This window comes from Nerophis lumbriciformis, linkage group LG35, assembly GCF_033978685.3.
Source record: "Nerophis lumbriciformis linkage group LG35, RoL_Nlum_v2.1, whole genome shotgun sequence".
NCBI lineage: Eukaryota > Metazoa > Chordata > Actinopteri > Syngnathiformes > Syngnathidae > Nerophis > Nerophis lumbriciformis.
This window is the reverse complement of record NC_084582.2, coordinates 13,657,641-13,684,045: the sequence shown is the minus strand read 5'-3', so window position 1 is coordinate 13,684,045 and position 26,405 is coordinate 13,657,641. Positions and strand designations below refer to the sequence as shown.

Here is a 26,405-nt window from a genome sequence, read left to right as displayed (position 1 = left end):
ATCTGCGGTTGTGAGGCCGGTTGGATGCACTGCCAAATTCTCTAAAACTCCTTTAGAGATGGCGTATGGTAGAGAATTCAAATGCAATAAATTAAGCTCTCACTTAATGTAAATAACACAAATTTTATTCTATTTCGTTCTAATAAAAACCGGACAAATACTGAGCACTGCCATATCAACATCAATGGGCAGGAAATACAGAGAGTGTACTCCACAAAATTCCGGGGGGTCATCATTGACAAATACCTCAATTTCAAATGTCACATTAGCCATCTGTTAAACAAATTATCCAAATATGTTGGCCTGTTCTTTCACCTTCGTCATTATCTTCCTCTTTATGCTCTACTCACCCTATATAAAACTCTCTTTGAACCACATCTAAACTACTGTAATGTCATCTGGTGTAACACCTTCCCTACCTACCTTCACAAATTAGAATCCATGCAAAAGAAAATCATACGGGCCCTGTCATGGTCCAAGTTTAAAGCCCCCACTCGACATCTATTCCATAATTATCATCTCTTAAGACTGACAGAGTTCAATATTTATCAAAATGCTTGTTTAACCTATCAAGTCATTTACAGGCTGAATCTTAGGCTCTGTAGCTTGGTTCCTATCTACCATCCCCAGCATACCCACAACACTCGTAACTTAGATCTGATATCAGGGAAACATCGTTTACTGGATTGTACCGCTCGAAGTGTTGTATGCAGGGGACCAAAGATTTGGAACCGGCTTAATGAGAGCCTCAAGATGCTGTATCCATTCTCCAACTTCAAAAACAAACTGAAAACTTACCTATTAACCACCTATATTTAATGCCTCATGTGGGGTAGACTACTGTTGGGTTTTGCATGGTTGAAAGAATGTATGTATGTATGTGTATGCTTGCTTTAGTACTATTATCTTGTGTTAATCATATAGCGTTGTTTTGTTTTTTTTGTTTTGTTTTTTGTTGTTGTGCTTGCTACCATGTTTCATCATTCCATGTGTATAATATTAAGCTTCTTCTAGCTTATTTGGGGGACCCTTTCACGTACCAACATCTTTAAATGATGATATTTCACTACTATTGTAATTGTTATATGGTATTGTGAATAAACTTGAAACTTAAACTTAAGAGAAATGAACATTGAATTCACGGGCAACACCTCTGATGGACATTCCTGCAGTCAGCATGCCAACTGCACGCTCCCTCAAAACGTGCGACATCTGTGGCATTGTGCTGTGTGATAAAACTGCACATTTCAGAGTGGCCTTATATTGTGGGCGGCCCATGGCACACCTATGCAATAATCAGCATCTTGATATACCACGCCTGTGAGGTGGGATGGATTATCTTGGCAAAGAAGAAACGCTCATGAACACAGATTTAGACCGATTTGTGAACAATAATTGAGAGAAATAGGTATTTTGTGTATATAGTAAAAGTTTTAGAGCTTTGAGTTCAACACATGAAAAATGGGAGCACAACAACAAGTGTTGCGTTTATATTCTTGTTCAGTGTAGGTATCGAATGCTGTATGTTCAAATGTTTAGCAAATTGCTCATATGTCCTCCTCTTGATGAAATAGCAACCTTTCAAATATTTCAAGTTTGTTGCATTTTTTTTTCCTTTTAAAATCCCCGCAAACTTTCAAGCGCTTCTTCCGCCCCAGCGCCGACATGTTGCTGTCTGACGTCACGACACACGTTGCGTAATGTCATTCTCGCCCACAAGAATCGTTTGACAAAATGGCAAGTGATTCCAAGTAATTGATACACTGGGAACCGGTGCTTTCGGTTCTCGATTCCCATCCCTAGTCGGAAAATCAGAGAACTCTTTAAAACTACGCATAACTGCCAGGTCTTTACAGTATCCTTGAGCACGTTGAAGGATGTGCTCCTACAATCGTGAAAGTAATTAAGAAGTGGTCTCATTGAGATGGAAAGGTTGCGGTGCTTTGGCTGGAAAACCAAAATCAACACTTCTCCTAGTATTTTCTCTTTTTTATTACTGTTTCGTTTAATTCTTGTATTTAGTTTTTTATTAATGTATTTAATGAGTATGAGTTCCATCATATACTACAATTTGACTAAGAAAGCCACGTAGGAACGGAACTTGTTCATAATCTGAGCACCACCTGTAATATATTTCACACATTTTCAACATATTGTATTATTGAAGAAATACAGTCTCCTGTGGAAAAAAAATACTTTGCATGCATACAGTACGTGCATATTCACATATTGTTGCTTTCCAAACAAAAGTGGGCATCTCTAAATGTGAGTCTTTTCAATGCACAATTTGGAGTGTCACACTTCTTATTGGATAGCAGCAATTATGTATGTATGATTTATAAACTATGACACTGAAATATTTGCATTCACTGGCTATTCAACAATGTCTGATTTCAGGGGTGCATTGCAGTTAAAAAAAAAAAACACAACTTTTGTCCATCCTCAACAAAACATCTATTCAGGCCCTCTTATATTGTTACGTGTCATTAAAGGGTGGTGCTAAAACATCCCAAAAAACTGTCGACACAAGTCTCTGAATGTTTGCTGTTATGTATCTCACTGCTTCTCTTTGACAATACAGTCACTCGTTTGTCTGAATATACAAAACCAGTGAAATTGGCACGTAAATCGTAAATAAAAACAGAATACAATGATTTGCAAATCCTTTTCAACCTATATACAATTGAATAGACTGCAAAGACAAGATACTTAACGTTTGAACTACAAAACGTTATTATTTTTTGCACATATTAGCTCATTTGGAATTTGACGCCTGCAACATGTTTCAAAAAAGCTGGCACAAGTGGCATGAAAGACTGAGAAAGTTGAGGAATGCTCCTCAAACACTTATTTGGAACATCCCACAGGTGAACAGGCTAATTGGTAACAGGTGGGTGCCATGATTGGGTATAAAAGTAGATTCCATGAAATGCTCAGTCATTCACAAACAAGGATGGGGAGAGGTCATCACTTTGTGAAGAAATGCGTGAGCAAATTGTCGAACAGTTTAAGAACAACATTTCTCAACGAGTTATTGTAAGGAACTTAGTGATTTCACCATCTACAGTCTGTAATATCATCAAAAGGTTCAGAGGATCTGGAAAAATCACTGCACGTAAGCGATGATATTACGGACCTTCTATCCCTCAGGCGGTACTGCACCAAAAGGTGTGTAAAGGATATCACCACATGGGCTTAGGAACACTTCAGAAATCCACTGTCAGTAACTACAGTTCGTCGCTACATCTGTAAGTGCAAGTTAAAACTCTACTATGCAAAGCCAAAGCCATTTATCAACAACACCCAGAAACGTCGCCGGCTTCACTGGGCCTGAGCTCATCTAAGTTGGACTGATGCAAAGTAGAAAAGTGTTCTGTGGTCTGACGAGTCCACATTTAAAATTGTTTTTGGAAACTTTGGACGTCGTGTACTCCGGACCAAAGAGGAAAATAACCATTCGCATTGTTATAGGCGCAAAGTTCAAAAGCCAGCATCTGTGATGGTATGGGGGTGTATTAGTGCCCAAGACATGGGTAACTTACACATATGTGAAGGCACCATTAATGCTGAAAGGTACATACAGGTTTTGGAGCAAAATATGTTGCCATCCAAGCAACGTTACCATGGACGCCCCTGCTTATTTCAGCAAGACAATGCCAAGCCATGTGTTACAACAGCGTGGCTTCATAGTAAAAGAGTGCGGGTACTAGACTGGCCTGCCTGTAGTCCAGACCTGTCTCCCATTGAAAATGTGTGGCGCATTATGAAGCCTAAAATACCACAACAGTACAACTTAAGCTGTACATCAAGCAAGAATGGGAAAAAATTCCACCTGAAAAGCTTAAAAAATTGGTCTCCTCAGTTCCCAAACATTTACTGAGTGTTGTTAAAAGGAAAGGCCATGTAACACAGTGGGAAAAATGCCCCTGTGCCAACTTTTTTGCAATGTGTTGCTGCCATTAAATTCTAAGTTAGTGATTATTTGCACCAAAAAAAAAAGTTTCTCAGTTCGAACATTAAATTGAAAAGGATTTGCAAATCATTGTATTCTGTTTTAATTTACGAATTACACAACATGCCAACTTCACTGGTTTTGGGTTTTGTAGTTTTAAGGTATAAATTATGACACAAAACCATTAATGCAATATGTGCCTCAACCATGAAACATGTTTTTTCAGGGATGATTCGCAAAGTGCTCCAAAGAGCGCACCTTCAGCGATAAAAAAACAATACAAAAACTGGTGCCATTTTAGATGCACAGCAGGACTGCTTGTTATTTGGAATGCCCATAAAAAGTAGGAGATGTCTCCTGCATGTTTGAAATCATGGCAAAACGCCACAGGTAGGAGCATGATAACATGAATGTGCAGTGAATGAGTGTCTCTTCGGGTGATGCCCCGTGCAGTACACGCAAAATCCTCATTTAAAAAAGGCGGTCTGCATTACCTTCTAATTGCACATGCAGAGTTAGTAAATCACATGCCCACACGCCCACTTATAATACATAATATTTTATAAATTGCACACGCTGTTTACCGTGTGGTATTTGAATCTCAGTGAATCGGGCCCAGAGTCTTAGTATATCACCTGCAACACGCCCAGTAAGAGTACACACAATTATAGAGTTTGCACACGCTATTTATCTATTTATTTATTTAAATCACCAAAATGATTCCCGGGGGCGCGGCCACCGCTGCTGCCCACTGCTCCCCTCACCTCCCAGGGGGTGATCAAGGGTGATGGGTCAAATGCAGAGAATAATCTCGCCACACCTAGTGTGTGTGTGACAATCATTGGTACTTTAACTTTTAACTTTAACTTTATCTCAGTAGCTCAGGCCCTATGTCTATTATAATGAACCATACTCTATTATAACATTGTGATGTGAATTAAATCGCGGTGGAAGGTTACGTCTTTAAAGCGACACATTCTAATATAGTTTTTAAATAGTTATTTTCAAATATTCATTGGCGTTGCAATAATGTATGCTGAATAGAGATGTCCGATAATATTGGCCTGCCGATATTATCGGCCAATAAATGCTTTAAAATGTAATATCGGAAATTATCGATAACGTTTTTTTTATTACCAGTATCGTTTTCTTTTCTTTTTTTTAATTAAATCAACATAAAAAACACAAGATACACTAACAATTAGTACACCAACCCAAAAAACCTCCCTCCCCCATTTACACTCATTCACACAAAAGGGTTGCTTCTTTCTGTTATTAATATTCTGGTTCCTACATTATATATCAATATATATCAATACAGTCTGCAAGGGATACAGTCCGTAAGCACACATGATTGTGCGTGCTGCTGGTCCACTAATAGTACTTACCTTTAACAGTTAATTTTATTAATTTTCATTAATTACTAGTTATGTAACTGTTTTTATATTGTTTTACTTTCTATTTTATTCAAGATTTATTTATCTTATTTTATTAATTTTTTTAAAAAGTACCTTATCTTCACCATACCTGGTTGTCCAAATTAGGCATAATAATGTGTTAATTCCACGACTGTATGTGTCGGTATCGGTTGATATCGGTATCAGTTGATATCGGTATCGGTAATTAAGAGTTGGACAATATCGGAATATCGGATATCGGCAAAAAGCCATTATCGGACATCCCTAATGCTAAACATTACGATTTGAAGCCCAGCAGCTTTTAAACTCACATTGTGTATTCCAACCTGATATCAGACATTTGTGAATAGTCAGAGTGGCACCTTGAAAGTAAAATCATTAAATTTCCACAGAGAAAAGAGAGCTTTTGGATGTCGTGGTCAGTCGTGTTGCAGTGTACTGTACTTCTAAATGACTTTGAAGAGGATTTCAACACTGGTCTTTACCTTAAATACAGCAATGGCTCATTTTAATGGAACCTAAAATCAGTTGCAATTGGGCCAGGGGAAACAATCTTATCTGACCTTTGGCTGGGAGTCAAGGTGGAAGCCAAAATGAATCCTCTGCAATTTTGAAGGAAATCTCTCCATATGGCTCCTTTCATTAGAATAAATGAGCCTTATTAGCTATGGATTAAATGTTTCAGACAGTGCCAGATTTAGCTCTCTCTCTCTCTGTGTTCACAGAAATATGAATGGTTGTTGATGGAATGCAAGAAGGCCGTGCAGGTTGCATTAATTGAGAATTACCATTAGTTGCACATATTCAATTTAGTTGAAGGCACACTTAACGTGTGAGCCCTGGCTTAAGTGGAGAGTTTTGTGCGTGGGATGTGCTCCTCTACATGGCTTTAAGGGCCACTTGCTTTGTGAGAGACACATTTATGTTAGCCTATGTTTTATTCAGTGTGTTTGAGAGGATGATTCAGTTTTAAAAACTGACCATAAAGAAAAGTTATACATGTAATTAGATGGATAAGGGCATTTCTGGCCTACACTTAAGCAAGTGCTCACACATTTCAGTGTATTATTTCAAAAATAATCCGTGAAGGAATGAAGAAGTGATGAAAATGATTAAACAATAATTGTGACCTCACACATTAGATAAAAGAAAAACGGCAATAAATATATTGCTTGAATTAGTTGTAGTTGAAAGGAACTCATGCATTAATGTAAGGAATAATCAATGACATGATGAATATACATTTAAACATAAAAAAGCTTGATGTAGAAATAAACAGATATGCAAAAGCTTTCATAAAAGCATTCTAAGAGTTTTTATGCAGCGTTGCTGCTGTGTCAGTGTTTTACCTGAGGGGGGAGCCTTTGGGGGTGGCGATGCCGTAACCTTTGGAGTCCAGATTTCCTCCCACTTTCATTGTGTCGCAGGGTTTCCTCTGCTCTATGTACTCATTCATTGTGGATTCCAGCAGGTAAGCATACTTTCCCTTGGATTTTCTCACCCTTATTACGCCCTCGTCTGTGGTCTTGACAAACACAGACGGGTCGGCGGCCTTCATGTACGACCACATCTTCTCAAACACGGCAATTTTTGACCTCTGACGGGCAGAAAACAATTAGAGAGTGTCAGTCAGGTACGGCAGAGGGGGTGATAGGTTGATACGTTTTAATAAAAATATGCTGCATTTGCCAATACATGATTTCTTAAAGGGGTCATGTTATGGTTTTTAATCTAAAACACTTCATTGTGCTCGACGAAATGGTGGTTCTTTGGGCCAAGGTTCACATACATTTTCAAGCAACGTTCTCACTTTCCTATGAAAATGTGTGCGGTCCTATTTGCACTTCAGTGACGTGCGGTGAGGTTGATGGCTGGTGAGGCACTGACTTCATTTACAAACATATGAACCCTAAAGAGTATCTTATTCACCATTTGATTGGCAGCAGTTAACAGGTTATGTTTAAAAGCTCATACCAGCATTCTTCCCTGCTTGGCACTCAGCATCAAGGGTTGGAATTGGGGGTTAAATCACCAAAAATGATTCCCGGGCGCGGCGCCGCTGCTGCCCACTGCTCCCCTCACCTCCCAGGGGGTGATCAAGGGGATGGGTCAAATGCAGAGGACAAATTTCACCACACCTAGTGTGTGTGACAATCATTGGTACTTTAACTTAACTTTAACTTTACACATACAAACTGTAGCACACAAAAAAGCACATTTAATAAAAAAAAAACCTTATTATGGTCTTGCCTTTACTTATAAATGAAGTCCATGCACAGCTTTTTTTGAACAAAAGCATCGATAACTTGTTTATAGAAGTCTTCCTTTTCTTTCTTCAGTTTTAAAAGTCTCTCTGTCTCGATGGAGATCTGCCTTTAAGTATTACTTCCTGCTTCGATTGAAAGTCCTGTTTAGAAAACTGTTTTATTTTAGATATGTAATCCTCCATGTTAATAGTCCAGGCAAGAGGAAAAAATAAACGATCGCTGCTAACTGTTGCTGCTTGTTGTCACTTCTTCTGCAGCCGTGTAGCCGCAAGCATGATCTCTGGGATCACTAGCGCCCTCTACCACCAGGAGGCGGGATTACTGCGAGCCTCAGCCAGTGCGTCTTCACAGCCGTTTTATGATTGCCCAGCACAAGAAATACGTTACACACATACAGTTGTTGAAAAAATACACTGTACATTATATACCTCAGCTAACTAAACTATGAAAATGTATAATATAATTCATATAGCAATACGGTCTCACTGCACAGCAGGCCAGCAGTTAGCCGAGTCATTGCGCAATCCATGGTGAGGCTCAACTAAGTGACGTGCCTCAACTGGCTGCTGACTCACCGCACCGTCTCTTCTCAGTATTTGAACGGCAAATGTGAAAATTCAGCGATTTTGAATAAAAATAATCTAAAACTGGTGAAGTTAAATGGAAAATACCTTTATAGTATAATCACTGGATACATATAACAATTTAATTATTTATTTTTCTTTTTACATTTTTTTTTCTTTCTATTAATGGCAGGTGAGGCCCTGCCTCACCTGACTGCACGTCACTGTTGCACTTACATGTCAAAGACCTCTCCTCCATACCTCGCTAACTCCAGCTAACTGCGACTTTGTTTCCGCCCTGTCGGCCATGTTGCCGTTTTAGCGGTATAGGTTACATACTGACCAGTATCACAAGTTAGAACTATACGCTGCCTTTTATAAGAAATGGCACAGCTAAGGATTTTAGCATTCAAGTACCCTGTTTATCTCTGTAGTCCGACTAAGCCAACAATACTACGATGCTAACGTATAACTAAATTTGTCAACTTCCTGTTACTGGACTTACTGTTTCATAGTATCCACCATCGCCATTAATTGTAGGAACTGTCTATGAGATCAAGTTTATTTCTTAGCAAATTCTTTATTATGTTGCTCTCCGACAGAGGCAGGGATATCTATGCTTTCAGATCTCACTGGGCCCCGCGTCAGATAGACGGCACATTGTCACAAAACACAAACGTTAAGTAGGCACTTCTTACTGCTTCAGATGAGGCTGGACTTTTGTTTATTGTTAATACAACTAATAACAGATTTTAGCTTATGGATATTGCCATAAACATTATTCTGTATAAACTACAGACACGCAACAAAAAATAAAAATGGCAGAAGCATCAGTCAAAAAACATTTACCATTTAGGGAGATCCAAATTAACAAATCAAACACGTCACAAATCATGGCAAATTTCGAAAAAGTTTGGAACAAGGCATGTTTTTGTTTTGTAAATATCTCCACAAGAAATCCATGATTTGAATTTAAATTTGTGGACTCATGGGCATCCAAAATACTTAACAGGTGCCAACAGACCAGACAAGTGGGTTTTGCATAACATGACCTTTTTAAGAATGCTAAAAAAACAAATATATTTTAAACGTGACCAGTGGCGGTCCTGACATTTCCCAAGGAGAGACTCCCTTACAGTGAGAGCCTCTCCGTTTAAACCACCATGGATTGACAAGACACCATTCATCCATTTTTTACAGCTTGTCCCTTCTTGGGGTCACAAGGGTGGCTAGAGCAAACACAGATAGATAACATTCACACTCACATTTCCTGTTGGCCCCACTATGGACTGGACTCTTACTATTATGTTGGATCCACTATGGACTGGACTCTCACAATATTATGTCAGACCCACTCGACATCCATTGCATTCGGTCTCCCCTAGAGGGAGGAGTTACCCACATATGGGGTCCTCTCCAAGGTTTCTCATAGTCATTCACATCGACGTCCCACTAGGGTGAGTTTTTCCTTGCCCTTATGTGGGCTCTGTACCGAGGATGTCGTTGTGGCTTGTGCAGCCCTTTGAGACACTTGTGATTTAGGGCTATATAAATAAACATTGATTGATTGATTGATTGATTGACATTCACAGACGAGGGCCAATTTTGTGTTGCCAATCCCCAGTCACAGGGAGAACATGCAAACTCCACACAGAAAGACCCAAGCCCGGAAATAGAAACCCAGGACCTTCTTATTGTGAGGCAGCAGCATTAACCCACACAAACTGTGCCATTGTGCTGCCAAGACACAAAAACACAAAATTCAGCTAGTTCTTGTTGTTCTAACTTTGTTATTAAATGTATTATTGATCCATCATCCCCCTTGTTATGTTTGTTTGATATACAGTCCTGTATTGCACTTTTTATTGTGTACAAACCTTTACTAAAATATGGACTTTTGTCAAGGCTGGTACCCATTATTCATTTTTGTATTGTTTCTTTTGAAACATTTGCTTCAGTATACAAAATCCTGTTCAAGAACAAAATACTTTCGTAGCTCGGGGTTCCACAGTATTATTAAAAAACAAAAGCAAAAAACGTGTGCATACTCTCAAAAGAAAAGAGAAATAGTGATTTCTCTGGAAATATGGCCCCTAAAACATTTTAGTTAAATAGGCCTGCTTTACGCTGTAGGGCCCCATGCTCCATGGAGGGCCACATTCTATGTGAAAAAAAGGCATGTAAAATGTCGGTTAATAAATGAAAGGGCGCTCCATATAAAATGTTATCGCAAATGTATTCCGAGCCTCTTCATGCTCTGTCACTGATAAAACATTTCCCCTGACAATTGTCTATGTCCTCTGTGGCGCGCAGTGTGAGTGCTTTGAACAGTTCTACCGGGATCATATCCCGGCAGGACATGTATGTTTTATTTGGTGTTAAATGTGTTGTTTTTCCACTAAAAAAAGGCATCAATATACAGTACAGGCCAAAAGTTTGAACACATCTTCTCCTCATTCAATGTGTTTTCTTCATTTTCTTGACTATTTACATTGTAGATTGTCACTGAAGGCATCACAGATATGAATGAACACATGTCGAGTTACCGTATTTTTTGGACTATAAGTCGCAGTTTTTTTCATAGTTTGGCCGGGGGTGCGACTTATACTCAGGAGCGACTTATGTGTGAAATTATTAACACATAACCGTAAAATATCAAATAATATTATTTAGCTCATTCACGTAAGAGACTAGACGTATAAGATTTCATGGGATTTAGCGATTAGGAGTGACAGATTGTTTGGTAAACGTATAGCATGTTCTATATGTTATAGTTATTTGAATGACTCTTATCATAATATGTTACGTTAACATACCAGGCACGTTCTCAGTTGGTTATTTATGCGTCATATAACGTACACTTATTCAGCCTGTTGTTCACTATTCTTTATTTATTTTAAATTGCCTTTCAAAAGTCTATTCTTGGTGTTAAGTTTTATCAAATAAATGTCCCCAAAAAATGCGACTTATACTCCAGTGCGACTTATATATGTTTTTTTCCTTCTTTATTATGCATTTTCGGCCGGTGCGACTTATACTCCGGAGCGACTTATACTCCGAAAAATACGGTAAGTACTTAACAAAAAAAGGTCAAATAACTGAAAACGTATTTTAAATTCTAGTTTCTTCAAAATAGCCACCCTTTGCTCTGATTACTGATTTGCACACTCTTGGCATTCTCTCGATGAGCTTCAAGCACACCTGTGAAGTGAAAACCATTTCAGGTGACTACCTCTTGAAGCTCATCGAGAAAATGCCAAGAGTGTGCAAAAAAAGTAAGCTAGTTGGTCCGTGACGATTACTTCTGCTCTTGTTTGCCATGTGACAGGCACCATTTGGAAACAATTAAGATATATGTAAATAAACATTTACAAAATCTTTCTGTGTAAATAACTAATTTCACAACGTATACATCTGCGGCTTATGATCCGGTGCGGCCAATCTGTGGAAAACATGTTTTTCTTCTAAGATACCGGTGCGCTCTATAGTCTGGAACATATGGTAAGTTAGTACACAAATTGAAGTGTCCTCACCCTGAAAAACTCTTTAGTAGAGCCAGCATCCAGCGTTCCATAGGCAATCTCTGTTTGCTTGGCCAAATCTTCAGCACTCTCTATAGGAGACACCATTCTCTCCACTGTCAGGAAGGCAGCCAAGTTGGCGGTATAGGACGAGATGATGATGAGGGTAAAGAACCACCACACTCCTCCAACAATTCGACCTGAAAGGGAGCTGAAACCAGAGGGATGGCATCATCATCATCATTGGGTGGTCAACATTTGAGACGAATCAGTTTTTGGTGGAGATTTAGAACATTGTTGAAACTGTCTTGATGACCTACATTACATCACACTTCTGCTGCTCACCATCATTCATCCAGTCTTGGACAGATTAGCCACGTGTGGAAAAAAAGATAACCAATACCACTGAGCTTCCTGCTTAAAGGCCTACTGAAACCCACTACTACCAACCACGCAGTCTGATAGTTTATATATCAATGATGAAATCTTAACATTGCAACACATGCCAATACGGCCGGGTTAGTTTACTAAAGTGCAATTTTAAATTTCGTGCGACATATCCTGCTGAAAATGTCTCGGTATGATGACGTCAGCGCGTGACGTCACGGATTGTAGAGGACATTTTGAGACAGCATGGTGGCCAGCTATTAAATCGTCTGTTTCATCGCAAAATTCCACAGTATTCTGGACATCTGTGTTGATGAATCTTTTGCAATTTGTTCAATGAACAATGGAGACAGCAAAGAAGAAAGCTGTAGGTGGGAAGCGGTGTATTGCGGCAACACAAACACGGCCGGTGTTTCATTGTTTACATTCCCGAAAGATGACAGTCAATCTTTACCATTGGCCTGTGGAGAACTGGTACAACAGAGACTCTTTCCAGGAGGACTTTGAGTTGCATACGCAGACACGGTACCGTGAGTACGCTTCCAAACATTTGATCGCTTGCCCGTACGTGCGTGCTGCTATGTGCATGTCACGTACGTAACTTTGGGGACTTTGGGGAAATATATGTGCTGTATGAACTTTAGGGAGGTGAACGATACTTTGGGCTGTGGGATTGAGTGTGTTGTGCAGGTGTTTGAGTTGTATTGGCGGGTTATATGGACGGAAGGGGGGAGGTGTTTGTTATGCGGGATTAATTTGTGGCATATTAAATATAAGTTGTGGCTAATAGAGTATTGTGTTTATTTACTGTTTTAGTCATTCCCAGCTGAATATCAGGTCCCACCCGCCTCTCACAGCATCTTCCCTATCTGAATCGCTCCCACTGCCCTCTAGTCCTTCACTCTCACTTTCCTCATCCACAAATCTTTCATCCTCGCTCAAATTAATGGGGAAATCGTCGCTATCTCGGTCCGAATCGCTCTCGCTGCTGGTGGCCATGATTGTAAACAATGTGCAGATGTGAGGAGCTCCACAACCTGTGACGTCACGCTACTCGTCTGCTACTTACGGTAGAGGCAAGGCTTTTTTTATCAGCGACCAAAAGTTGCGAACTTTATCGTCGATGTTCTCTACTAAATCCTTTCAGCAAAAATATGGCAATATCACAAAATGATCAAGTATGACAAATAGAATGGACCTGCTATCCCCGTTTAAATAAGAAAATCGCATTTCAGTAGGCCTTTAATTTGATGTTGGGGACCATGCATGTTAATTATAAGGATTAATGCATACAGTGCATAAAACAATAAATAAATAAGTCAAATCCCTGCAGCACATCTCTTCTCCCCACTAGAAGCCATCTTGAACAGCAACAGCTGCGTTGCATTAGACTTCGGTCTCTGTCAGCGCTGATGCCGTTAGAGTGGCAGAACCGGCGCAACGAAAATGACACAAATCTGAAACAAAAAGGTGCTTTCATGATTCACCTTTGTGCTGTCAAGCTAAATGGAGTGTGGACATGAAGGAGAGATTAAGTAGGGAAAGAGCGAGAGGCTAAAATGTAATCATTTAAGATGCTTTTCAGATGATGGCTGGATGATGAAAGGGTAGCCAGCCGAGCGCAAACAGAGTGGAAGCTCAAGCTTTGAAAAATTGCAGTCAGGAGAAGGCGGAGTGATTTTTGCAAGCTCAATGTGTTTGCTTTCTAGACTTACAAAACCAACAAAGTGCACCAGTTAACTAATTCTCTCTTCATTTGCAACATCCCTCTTCATCTCTTTACATCCCCCAAACATTCATGTTAAAGGGTTTTGCCTTTATTGTTAAACAAAAAACATTTGTGCTTTAAAACAATTAACATTTGCTGTGGCCTATTTTGATTACATTTAATCACAATTTGGGATAGGTACCTTTCACATTTGAAATAATAGGGTAGCAATTCCAGGTACCATGGTATCCATACCCGTGTTGTACGGAACCAATTTTCTGTACTTTAAATGTTAGTTTGAGAATAAAATCTCATTAAAAAAAGTTAAAGTTAAAGTACCAATGATTGTCACACACACACTAGGTGTGGTGAAATTATTCTCTGCATTTGACCCATCAGCCTTGATCACCACCTGGTCGGTGAGGGGAGCAGTGAGCAGCAGCGGTGGCTGTGCCCGGAAATCATTTTTGGTGATTTAACCCCCAATTCCAACCCTTGATGCTGAGTGCCAAGGGGTCTACCCAATGGGTCCCATTATTATAGTCTTTGGTATGACTATAATTGTATGTTTTTGGACATTACTACTTGCCGTAGTTTTGAAGCAATGCATGATGGGAATCCGGATGTTGTGTGTCAGTGCATTTAACCCCCAATTCCAACCCTTGAAAATCTTTGGTATGACTCGGCCGGGGTTTGAACTCACAACCTACCGATCTCAGGGCGGACACTCTAACCACTCGGCCACTGAGTAGGTCTAACAGATAACAGATTTAACAGTGATAACTGTGCTGCCCAGTTGATACATCTTGATTTCTTACACTTTAAAGTCTTATTTGTGTTATACAAGCATTATACAGTATAGAAGACTTTGCATGCAGTTGCAATTCCAAGACGTTAGATGGCAGCAGTGTACAGACTACGGCGTGTTGGCTCGTCGGAAAAGTAGCTTTTGCCATTCAACGGAATCTAGTCTTTGGTTGTGCACAACAAAGTGTTTATACTGTAAGTATTGTACTTATTACACACCAGCTGTTTGATTGTAACGTGCATTTTAGTTGTGGTTTTCATTACCAAATTTGGAGGTGTTGAAATGGCCTTGTAACATGTCTAATTAGTAAAAGTAATAGCAATAGTAAAAGGTCAAGTCACTCATTAGTAGCACGTCCATCACAAATCCATGCTTGTGCATTTTGAAAAGTGGAGCCTTACTGTACAATTGAGCATTTTCTATCATGCATCTTTGCTGGCATGGAAAATTGTAACATTACGAGGCACCAACAGAGTTCCGCTCTTGGTGCTGCCTAATTGCTTGTTCCCCCGCCAAGTGTTTGAGCAGTCCGAATCTGCAACCGGACGTGACATAACATGCAACAAAGGTATCGAAATATGGCACTATTTGATTTTATGTGAATCGATACCGAGTAGTATGGAAGGAATTTTAAAAGTACAAAATTCAGTAACCTTCCCTAACCACGATGAAATATTCATTGTTAATCCATACAGTATTAATCATTGTGGGGAGGCGTGGCCGACAGACCGACAGCGAGGCACGCTGTCGGTCTGTCACTGTTACATGCGGGGGGTCGCCCACTCCAAGATGGCGCCGAGGAGGCGTGGCGCGCCGGGATAGACGCCGTAAACAAGATCAGGTGCGTGGATCGCCCACCTGGGCACAATCATCTAATCTCCTCGCAATGTGTAAAAGGGGAAGGAGTTGGAGAGGCAGAAGCGGATGCTGAGCACAAGAGACAGAGAGCCAAAGGAAGACACCGACGCGGAAAGCTGAAAAGCAAGCAGGCACGCTGAAGGCTGAAAAGCGACCCCACGGAAGACGCAGCTTTATTGAAAAATAAAGAAAGTCAAACCTGCTCGTAGTAATGTCAGTCCTTGATGGTCCATGGAACCCGCACGACAGTGAGAGACTGTCACAATCATGTTTTATTTTACATGAGCAAAGAGACTCAGGAAAGAAGGCAATACAAATGCCCTTAACGTGTTAATCAAATACCTTTAATGTGGATAAAGGTTTGTTTACAAAAAGTTAATGTGGACTAGCTGATATAGGCTCCAGCACCCCCCGCGACCCTGAAATGGACAAGCGGTAGAACATGGATGGACAGTTACTCCTTTTGTGTTAATAATGTGCTATTTTAAGATGAAGGTGTGTCTGTGAAAAAAAAAAATCCCTTCGTACTTTATGGCGGTGGACTGTTCCGTCATGTTTGTTTTGTACTCAAATGTCCTATTGAGTGGGCCAACATGCTTTTCAGGGTCTTTCATACTGACTTGTTGGGTTCTTTACGGGATCAACTGCGCATTTATGCACGTGCGACACTCACGGACGTAATTGCAAGAGGGCACATGTCCCCTGCACTTTTTAACGCCCGAAAACAATGTTAAACTATTGAATAGAGACAAGTCAAACACTCGTGCCAGGTGGAAAACGCCCACTCAGGCTGTAGCTTGTCCCTTTAAACTGCCCACAAGCTCAACCATTGGCTTTCTATGGCTGCCTTCTTGCCAAGGTGACAATGATTTAGTCAGATGCTAGATAGGAGTGAGTTGGAATCCACACGGTAATATTAATTACCAAGAAGTAAGACAAAAAAATAAAAAATCCAAACAAGAGAAGTAAAGTGCTCCAAAGGTAGTTATGTTGTTGACTTGTGCAAAGGTATTAAGTACGCAAACATGCTAATTACAGTGTTTTCAATTCAAAGTAAAGTTCAATATTTTATTTTGTTAAAATACATTATTGAACAATTTGTTTCCCAATTTATATTACTCCAACTATGCATCTAAAATCTTCGCCCCCCCAACTTCTGAAATCCAAATGCTGTCCCTTGTGATGCTATCACTGTTACGTGCGGGGGGTAGCAACTAGCTACAAGGTTCGTTCCCCCGGGATGCAAACGAACCACTCCGGACAGGACGTGCAGGTAGGAACATCATTTATTTGTCGAAAGTCAAACAAGTAACAAATACTAAAAACAAGCCGGAGGAAAAATGTGCCGATCGCACTCGAAGCTAAGGCTAACGCTTAGCATAGGCAAGAAGACAAGAAATTCTCACGTAACTGTAGCATATAGCAAACAAAGAAGCCAGGCCGACTGACCAGCAAAGGCAGGCTTAAATAATGCCTCTGAATAATGCTCGGGGAACAGGTGAGCGTCCCGAACACCAATCAGAGGCAGGTGAAAACAATAAGCAACCATGGCAACCAAAACAAACTCAAGGGTACACACAACAGGAACTGAGGGAGTCCAAAACTAACAGAAAATAACAAAACATGATCCGGGCCATGGATCATGACAATCACTACTTGGACAAACTGTTCGAAATCGGTTGCATTAGACGTTTCAGGGTTTTTGCAGTCATTCTCCACTGCATATACATACAAACCCCGTTTCCATATGAGTTGGGAAATTGTGTTAGATGTAAATATAAACGGAATACAATGATTTGCAAATAATTTTCAACCCATATTCAGTTGAATATGCTACAAAGACAACATATTTGATGTTCAAACTGATAAACTTTTTTTTTTTGCAAATAATCATTAACTTTAGAATTTGATGCCAGCAACACGTGACAAAGAAGTTGGGAAAGGTGGCAATAAATACTAATAAAGTTGAGGAATGCTCATCAAAGACTTATTTGGAACATCCCACAGGTGAACAGGCAAATTGGGAACAGGTGGGTACCATGATTGGGTATAAAAGTAGATTCCGTGAAATGCTCAGTCATTCACTAACAATGATGGGGCGAGGGTCACCACTTTGTCAACAAAAGCATGAGCAAATTGTTGAACAGTTTAAGAAAAACCTTTCTCAACCAGCTATTGCATAGAATTTAGGGATTTCACCATCTACGGTCCGTAATATCATCAAAGGGTTCAGATAATCTGGAGAAATCACTGCACGTGAGCAGCTAAGCCCGTGACCTTCAATCCCTCAGGCTGTACTGCATCAACAAGCGACATCAGTGTGTAAAGGATATCACCACATGGGCTCAGGAACACTTCAGAAACCCACTGTCAGTAAATACAGTTGGTCGCTACATCTGTAAGTGCAAGTTAAAACTCACCTATGCAAGGCGAAAACCGTTTATCAACAACACCCAAAAACTGAGCTCATCTAAGATGGACTGATACAAAGTGAAAAAAGTGACGAGTCCACATTTCAAATAGTTTTTGGAAACTGTGGACGTCGTGTCCTCCGGACCAAAGAGGAAAAGAACCATCCGGATTGATATAGGCGCAAAGTTGAAAAGCCAGCATCTGTGATGGTATGGGGGTGTATTAGTGCCCAAGACATGGGTAACTTACACATCTGTGAAGGCGCCATTAATGCTGAAAGGTACATACAGGTTTTGGAGCAACGTTTGTTGCCATCCAAGCAACGTTACCATGGACGCCCCTGCTTATTTCAGCAAGACAATGCCAAGCCACGTGTTACATCAACGTGGCTTCTTAGTAAAAGAGTGCGGGTACTAGACTGGCCTGCCTGTAGTCCAGACCTGTCTCCCATTGAAAATGTGTGGCACATTATGAAGCCTAAAATACCACAACGGAGACCCCCGGACTGTTGAACAACTTAAGCTGTACATCAAGCAAGAATGGGAAAGAATTTCCATACTACTTTGGCACGTGTTGCAGCCATGAAGTTCTAAGTTAATTATTATTTGCAAAAAAAAAAAAAAAGTTTATGAGTGTGAACATCAAATATCTTGTTTTTGTAGTGCATTCAATTGAATATGGGTTGAAAAGGATTTGCAAATCATTGTATTCCATTTATATTTACATCTAACACAATTTCCCAACTCATATGGAAACGGGGTTTGTAAATTAATTTGTATTAATTATGTAATTTCTTGTAAATCAGATAAATAATGATGGATTAATCCACGTTATGAATGTGAGTGTGCCCTGTGATGGCCGAGCGACCTGTCCAAGGTGGACCCCGCCTCTTGCCCGAAGTCAGCTTGGATGGGTTCCAATTTACCTGTGACCCTAATGAGGATACATGGTATGGATGGACGGATAATCCGCGCTAATGCATTGATTTTGACCACACTAATACAAATATATGCATTTTTAATTGATTATTTTTTAAAAGATGTCTAACGCACCTTTAGAAAACAGATGTGCTGGAGCTGGTGAGCTGGCAGGGCTTTCTTGTGGGCCACACCTTGGCGCAAACACCGAGGCACTCAAGTGTGCACAGACTCTCTCACAATTTGTGAGTGTTTGCAACTGAGTTGTCTCAGTGCAAGAGAACAACCAGGCCATCATTTGCATTGTGTGTGTGTTTGGCGTGACAGCAGTTCTCCACGCTCAAAGAGCAGAGCGCCTGGCACACCCAGACCTGTTTGTTCCTTTTTGTGTCTTCCCCAAGTTTGTTCCTTGGAGCCTCTCGTGCTCTCTTCAAACATTAGTGCACAGCAGCAGCCTACCTAAAAGCTTTGGTAAAACTAAGCTGTCTCATTACAGTAAGGGAACACCTCCAAGTGGGACTGTAATTTCTTAACCTTGTTATGCTACGACTAAGATTAATCAATTATTCACTCCGCCTTGCCCTTTTTTTTTTATTGCATGGTGACAAAAAGAAATGGTAATGGGAGCTCAGCACGGGTACTGTTTACATGAATGCGGCTGTGGATGATAAAAGCTGAAATGATTTATTGATAAGTCACTTTGCCGGCATTCTATATTTTCCAGGGTACTGCATTTGGAATGTTAACAGGGAAATAAAAAACGCTTAAAGCTTTCAGATGCCACCAATTTATACAGGGACCATTATGGCACACATTTATGCACAGCCTTTCTTTGTAAAATCGATTTCTTTCCCAGAGGCGTCACTAAGTCAATTTAAGGTAAAGGGGTTGTAGCTCTACTAAAAAGATACCCCAACTATTTTCCCCCCTGAACTCTCCCCAACATGTGTCAAACTCAAGTCCCAGGGGCCCGCCACCTGTGAATGTTAAATTAGGACGATATTGAATGAAAACAAAAGCATGTTGACTAAAACAATAAAGAAAATAATTAGAAATGTCCGATAATATCGGCCTGCTGATATTATCGGCCGATAAATGCGTTAAAATGTAATATCGGAAATTATCGGTATCGTTTTTTTTAAATTATCGGTATGTTTTTTTTTTTTAATTAATACATTTTTATTATTTTTTTATTTTTTTTAATTAAATCAACATAAAAAACACAAGATACACTTACAATTAGTGCACCAACCCAAAACACCTTCCTCCCCCATTTACACTCATTCATACTCATTCACACAAAAGGGTTGTTTCTTTCTGTTATTAATATTCTGGTTCCTGCATTATATATCAATAGATATCAATACAGTCTGCAAGGGATACAGTCCGTAAGCACACATGATTGTGCGTGCTGCTGGTCCATTAATAGTACTAAACTTTAACAGTTCATTTTACTAATTTTCATTAATTACTAGTTTCAATGTAACTGTTTTTATATTGTTTTACTTTCTTTTTTATTCAAGAAAAGGTTTTTAATTTATTTATCTTATTTTATTTTATATATATTTTTTTTAAATTACCTTATCTTCACCATACCTGGTTGTCCAAATTAGGCATAATAATGTGTTAATTCCACGACTGTATATATCGGTTGATATCGGTATCGGTTGATATCGGTATCGGTAATTAAAGAGTTGGACAATATCGGAAAATCGGATATCAGCAAAAAGCCATTATCGGACATCCTTAAAAATAATTGACAATTTAGTCAACGAATTAAAACGAGACAAAATCCAATCATACGTGAAGTTGGCACGTTGTGTAAATCGTAAATAAAAACAGAATACAATGATTTGCAAATAATTTTCGACCTATATTCAATTGAATGGACTACAAAGACAAGATACTTAACGTTTGAACAGGAAAACGTTGTTATTTTTTGCAAATATTAGCTCAATTGGAATTTGATGCCTGCAACATGTTTCAAAAAAGCAGGCACAAGTGGCAAAAAAGACTGATAAAGTTGAGGAATGCTCATCAAACACTTATTTGGAACATCCCACAGGTGAACAGGCTAATTGGGAACAGGTGGGTGCCATGATTGGGTATAAAAGCAGCTTCCATGAAATGCTCAGTCATTCACAAACAAGGATAAGGCGAGTGTCACCACTTTGTCAACAAATGCGTGAGCAAATTGTCGTACAGTTTAAGCACAACATTTCTTAACAAGCTATTGCAAGGAATTTAGGGATTTCGTCATCTACGGTCCGTAATATCAAAAGGTTCAGAGAATCTGGAGAAATTACTGCACATAAGCGGCTAAGCTAGTGAACTTCGATCCCTCAGGCATCAAAAAGCGACATCAGTGTGTAAAGGATATCACCACATGGGCTCAGGAACACTTCAAAAAACCACTGTCAGTAACCACAGTTTGTCGCTACATCTGTAAGTACAAGTTAAAACTCTACTATGCAAAGCAAAATACATTTATCAACAACACCCAGAAACGCAGCCGGCTTCGCTGGGCCTGAGCTCATCTAAGATGGACTGATGCAAAGTGTAAAAGTGTTCTGTGGTCTGACGAGTCCACATTTCAAATTGTTTTTGGAAACTGTGGACGTTGTGTCCTCCGAAACAAAGAGGAAAATAACCATCCGCAAAGTTCAAAAGCCAGGATCTGTGATGGTATGGGGGTGTATTAGTGCCCAAGACATGGATAACTTACACATCTGTGAAGGCGCCATTAATGCTGAAAGGTACATACAGGTTTTGGAGCAACATATGTTGCCATCCAAGCAACGTTATCATAGACTTCCCTACTTATTTCAGCAAGACAATGCCAAGCCACGTGTTACATCAACGTGGCTTCATAGTAAAAGAGTGCAGGTACTAGACTGGCATGCCTGTAGTCCGGACGTGTCTCCCATTGAAAATGTGTGGTGCATTATGAAGCCTAAAATACCACAACGGAGACCCCCGGACTGTTGAACAACTTAAGCTGTACATCAAGCAAGAATGGGAAAGAATTCCACCTGAGAAGCTTAAAAAATGTGTCTCCTCAGTTCCCAAACGTTTACTGAGTGTTATTAAAAGGAAAGGCCATGTAACACAGTGGTGAACTTCCCCTTTCCCAACTACTTTGGCATGTGTTGCAGCCATGAAATTCTAAGTTAATTATTATTTTCAAAAAAAAAAAAAGTTTATGAGTTTGAAGATCAAATCTCTTGTCTTTGTAGTGCATTCAACTGAATATGGGTTGAAAAGGATTTGCAAATCATTGTATTCCGTTTATATTTATCTAACACAATTTCCCAACTCATATGGAAACGGGGTTTGTACATCAACAATATGATTTGCCTGAGTAGCTGGACAAGACAGATTATTAACAATTAAACATCGATTTTTTTAATCGATTAACAATCGTTACAAATAAGACTTGCGATTCATTTGAAAATCAAATTTTTTTTCACACCCTTAACATATATACAAATTTCTTGCAATATGCATTTTCTTGCATCTCAATTATTCTAGCACACCATCACAAAGCGCACCTTTGGCCTGCTAAAAATAGGTTCTGTTGCGATTCGTGTAATCCATAAAAGGTGGTACACAATCTAGTTGTGTACTGTATGTTTGACAACATAGCAAAATGCTACAGGCTTCAGCATGATAACATGAAGGTGGCGGGAAATGAGTGTCTCTATGGTCGCAGCCTGCGGTTCATGCGACAACTTCATTTAAATAGGGCTGTCTGCACCCCTTTTGCACTTGCTATGAATTAGTACAGTGGTTCTCAACCTTTTTTCAGTGATGTACGCCCTGTGAACGTTTTTTAATTCAAGTACCCCCTTCAGAGCAAAGCATTTTTGGTTGAAAAAAAGAGATAAGGAAGTAAAATACAGCACTATGTCATCAGTTTCTGATTTATTAAATTGTATAACAGTACAACATATTGCTCATTTGTAGTGGTCTTTCTTGAACTATTTGGAAAAAAAGATATAAAAATAACTAAAAACTTGTTGAAAAATAAACAAGTGATTCAATTATAAATATGTCCACAAACAATCTAGCGGTCAACACTGAATATTGCATTGTTGCATTGTAATGAATGGAAAAGCCTACTTGATTTTGATTTTCAGTTTATTAACTTATATTCATATTGTGTTGAAGTATTATTCAAGAAATATATTTATAAAGGATTTTTGAATTGTTGCTATTTTTAGAATATTTAAAAAAAAAAATCTCACGTACCCCTTTGCATACCTTCAAGTACCCCCAGGGGTACGCGTACCCCCATTTGAGAACCACTGAATTAGTAGATCACCTGCAACACACCCACTAATAGTACACAAAATGTTACAGTTTGTGCATGCTATTTGGCACTTGTTATTTTGAATCTTAGTAAATCAGGCCCTTTTCTTCATTCCCGACAAAAAAACATGATTGCACCCATTGTACTATTTTGTACGCTTGATTGTTCAAGTGGTCTGTCCTGATGTAGATTTCAACTTTTCAGACAGACTATGACTTAAATCCTTAATATAACAGCTTTTCTTAAAAAAAAAACCCAAACAAACAAAAATTCTCCATACATCCAATTCTCTATACATACATCAATTCATCACAGGGCCAACACAGATAGACAGACAACATTCACACTCACGTTCACACACTAGGGCCAATTTAGTGTTGCCAATCAACCTATCCCCAGGTGCATGTCTTTGGAGGTGGGAGGAAGCCGGAGTACCCGGAGGGAACCCACGCAGTCACGGGGAGAACATGCAAACTCCACACAAAAAGATCCCGAGCCCGGGATTGAACTCAGGACCTTCGCATTGTGAGGCACGTGCACTAACCCCTGTTCACCGTGTTATTGATGTTTGCAATCAACAGCTGGGATAAGTTCCATCTAAACCATGACCTTAACTTGGACAAGGTATAAAAACTAGAGATGTTCGATAATGGCTTTTTTGCCAATATCCGATATTCTGATATTGTCCAACTCTTATCTACCGATTCCGATATCAACCGATACCGATATATACAGTCGTGGAATTAACACATTATTATACCTAATTTTGTTGTGATGCCCCGCTGGATGCATCAAACAATGCAACAAGGTTTTCCAAAATAAATCAACTCAAGTTATGGAAAAAAATGCCAACATGGCACTGCCATATTTTTTATTGAAGTCACAAAGTGCATTATTTTTTTTAACATGCCTCAAAACAGCAGCTTGGAATTTGGGACATGCTCTCCCTGAGAGAGCATGAGGAGGTTGAGGTGGAAGGGGTTTGGAGGGGGGGGGGGGGTAGCGGGGGTGAATATTGTAGCGTCCTGGAAGAGTTAGTGCTGAAAGGGGTTCTGGGTATTTGCTCTGTTGTGTTTATGTTGTGTTACGGTGCGGATATTCTCCCGAAATGTGTTTGTCATTCTTGTTTGGTGTGGGTTCACAGTGTGGCGCATATTTGTAACAGTGTTAAAGTTAAACCTGGAAACCTTTACTGACATATATTGAATCGTAACTTAGACATTTAAGGAAAGAAGAAAAAGAAAAAGAAAAAAACAAACAAAAACTGCCATCTTTTTTTTGTAGTTGTATTCCCTTTTTATTATCTTTATTATTTTCTGTATTGATCCTACACTATTACTGTTTTTTTTTTTGTTACTTCTGATATGGCTTTGCCACGGTCTACTTATTTATTGTTATTTTTTTTTGTGACTTTTTATTTTGTATTGTTTTGCATCTGATCAACCTCCGTGACTTTCCTTCTCTTTTTTAAGTGTGAACGGTGGAGAGGTCCTCGAGAGGTGATCTTGGGATCACTTCCTGAGGATCCTTGATGCCGAGGAATGTTCATCCATCTTGCTATGGTCTGGATAGCCTGCTGATCGGGATGGATGGATATATATACAATATCTGGGTATTTTTTCTAATAATGTTTGTACTGTAAACCTTGATTTGTTCATGTTTAAGTGCACCTCTCTCCTCAAGTGTGCATGTGAGTGTGTATGAGTGGATGTGTGATTGTATGAAGGCTTTGCGTGAGCAAAGTATGACTGTTAAATGTGATTTTAACTGTAAAATTCAATAAAAATATTTGCAAAAAAAAAAAAAAAAAAAGTTGTTTATACGGCCACCCTCACTGTGACCTGTATGGTTGTTGACCAAGTATGCGTTGCATTCACTTGTGTAAGCCGTAGATATTATGTGACTGGGCCGGCACGCAAAGGCAGTGCCTTTAAAGGGGAACATTATCACAATTTCAGAAGGGTTAAAACCATTAAAAATCAGTTTCCAGTGGCTTATTTTATTTTTCGAAGTTTTTTTCAAAATTTTACCCATCACGCAATACCCCTAAAAAAAGCTTCAAAGTGCCTGATTTTAACCATCGTTATATACACCTGTCCATTTTCCTGTGGCGTCACACAGTGATGCCAATACAAACAAACATGGCGCAGAGAACAGCAAGGTATAGCGACACTAGCTCGGATTCAGACTCGGATTTCAGCGGCTTAAGCGATTCAACAGATTACGCATGTATTGAAACGGATGGTTGTAGTGTGGAGGCAGGTAGCGAAAACGAAATTGAAGAAGAAACTGAAGCTATTGAGCCATATCAGTTTGAACCGTATGCAAGCGAAACCGACGAAAACGACACGACAGCCAGCGACACGGGAGAAAGCGAGGACGAATTCGGCGATCGCCTTCTAACCAACGATTGGTATGTGTTTGTTTGGCATTAAAGGAAACTAACAACTATGAACTAGGTTTACAGCATATGAAATACATTTGGCAACAACATGCACTTTGAGAGTGCAGACAGCCCATTTCAGACGCGCTAAGAACATATATTTTTCCACGATTTCAGCACTCAGGTTAACCATACCTAAATAGACACAAAATACTGCATTACACAAGACTACCCGAATGTACTTGAATGATTGAAAAAAATAAATGTTTTTAAGCTAAATTATTGGTAACTACAGTTTATGTATAATAATTTACGTAAAACCGCGAGTAATGAATAAAGTTTTCATCAGTTAATATATTATGTAGACATACCCTCATCCGCTCTCTTTTCCTGAAAGCTGATCTGTCCAGTTTTGGAGTTGATGTCAGCAGGCCAGGGAAGCCAGGGTCTTTATCGTTGGAAATGCATCTGCTTTGAGTGTCGCAGGATATCCACACATTCTTGCCATCTCTGTCGTAGCATAGCTTTCGTCGATAAAGTGTGCGGAACAAACGACTGACCATTTCGTCGGCTTTCCCCACAGCCTCGTATTTTGAACAAATTTCGTCCAATTTCTTGCCACTTTCGCATCTTTGGGCCACTGGTGCAACTTGAATCCGTCCCTGTTCGTGTTGTTACACCCTCCGACAACACACCGACGAAAGTGAGAAAATGGCGGATTGCTTCCCGATGTGACGTCACGTTGTGACGTCATCGCTCCGAGAGCGAATAATAGAAAGGCGTTTAATTCGCCAAAATTCACCCATTTAGAGTTCGGAAATCGGTTAAAAAAAATATATGGTCTTTTTTCTGCAACATCAAGGTATATATTGACGCTTACATAGGTCTGGTGATAATGT

The 26,405-nt window shown here is 39.6% G+C and overlaps 1 protein-coding gene across 4 annotated transcripts in view; it reads right to left on the bottom strand.

Annotated features, from left to right (window-relative positions):
* gria1a (glutamate receptor, ionotropic, AMPA 1a) overlaps positions 1–26,405 on the bottom strand; it is a 203,946-nt gene that overhangs the window by 32,441 nt on the left and 145,100 nt on the right. For all 4 annotated transcript variants that reach the window (XM_061927716.2, XM_061927717.2, XM_061927718.2 and 1 more), the window contains exons 12-13: positions 11,734–11,932; positions 6,720–6,967 (exon numbers count right to left, since the gene is read on the bottom strand). In XM_061927716.2, coding sequence (XP_061783700.1) covers positions 6,720–6,967; positions 11,734–11,932 — 447 coding nt within the window. The remainder of the gene's footprint in view (positions 1–6,719; positions 6,968–11,733; positions 11,933–26,405) is intronic.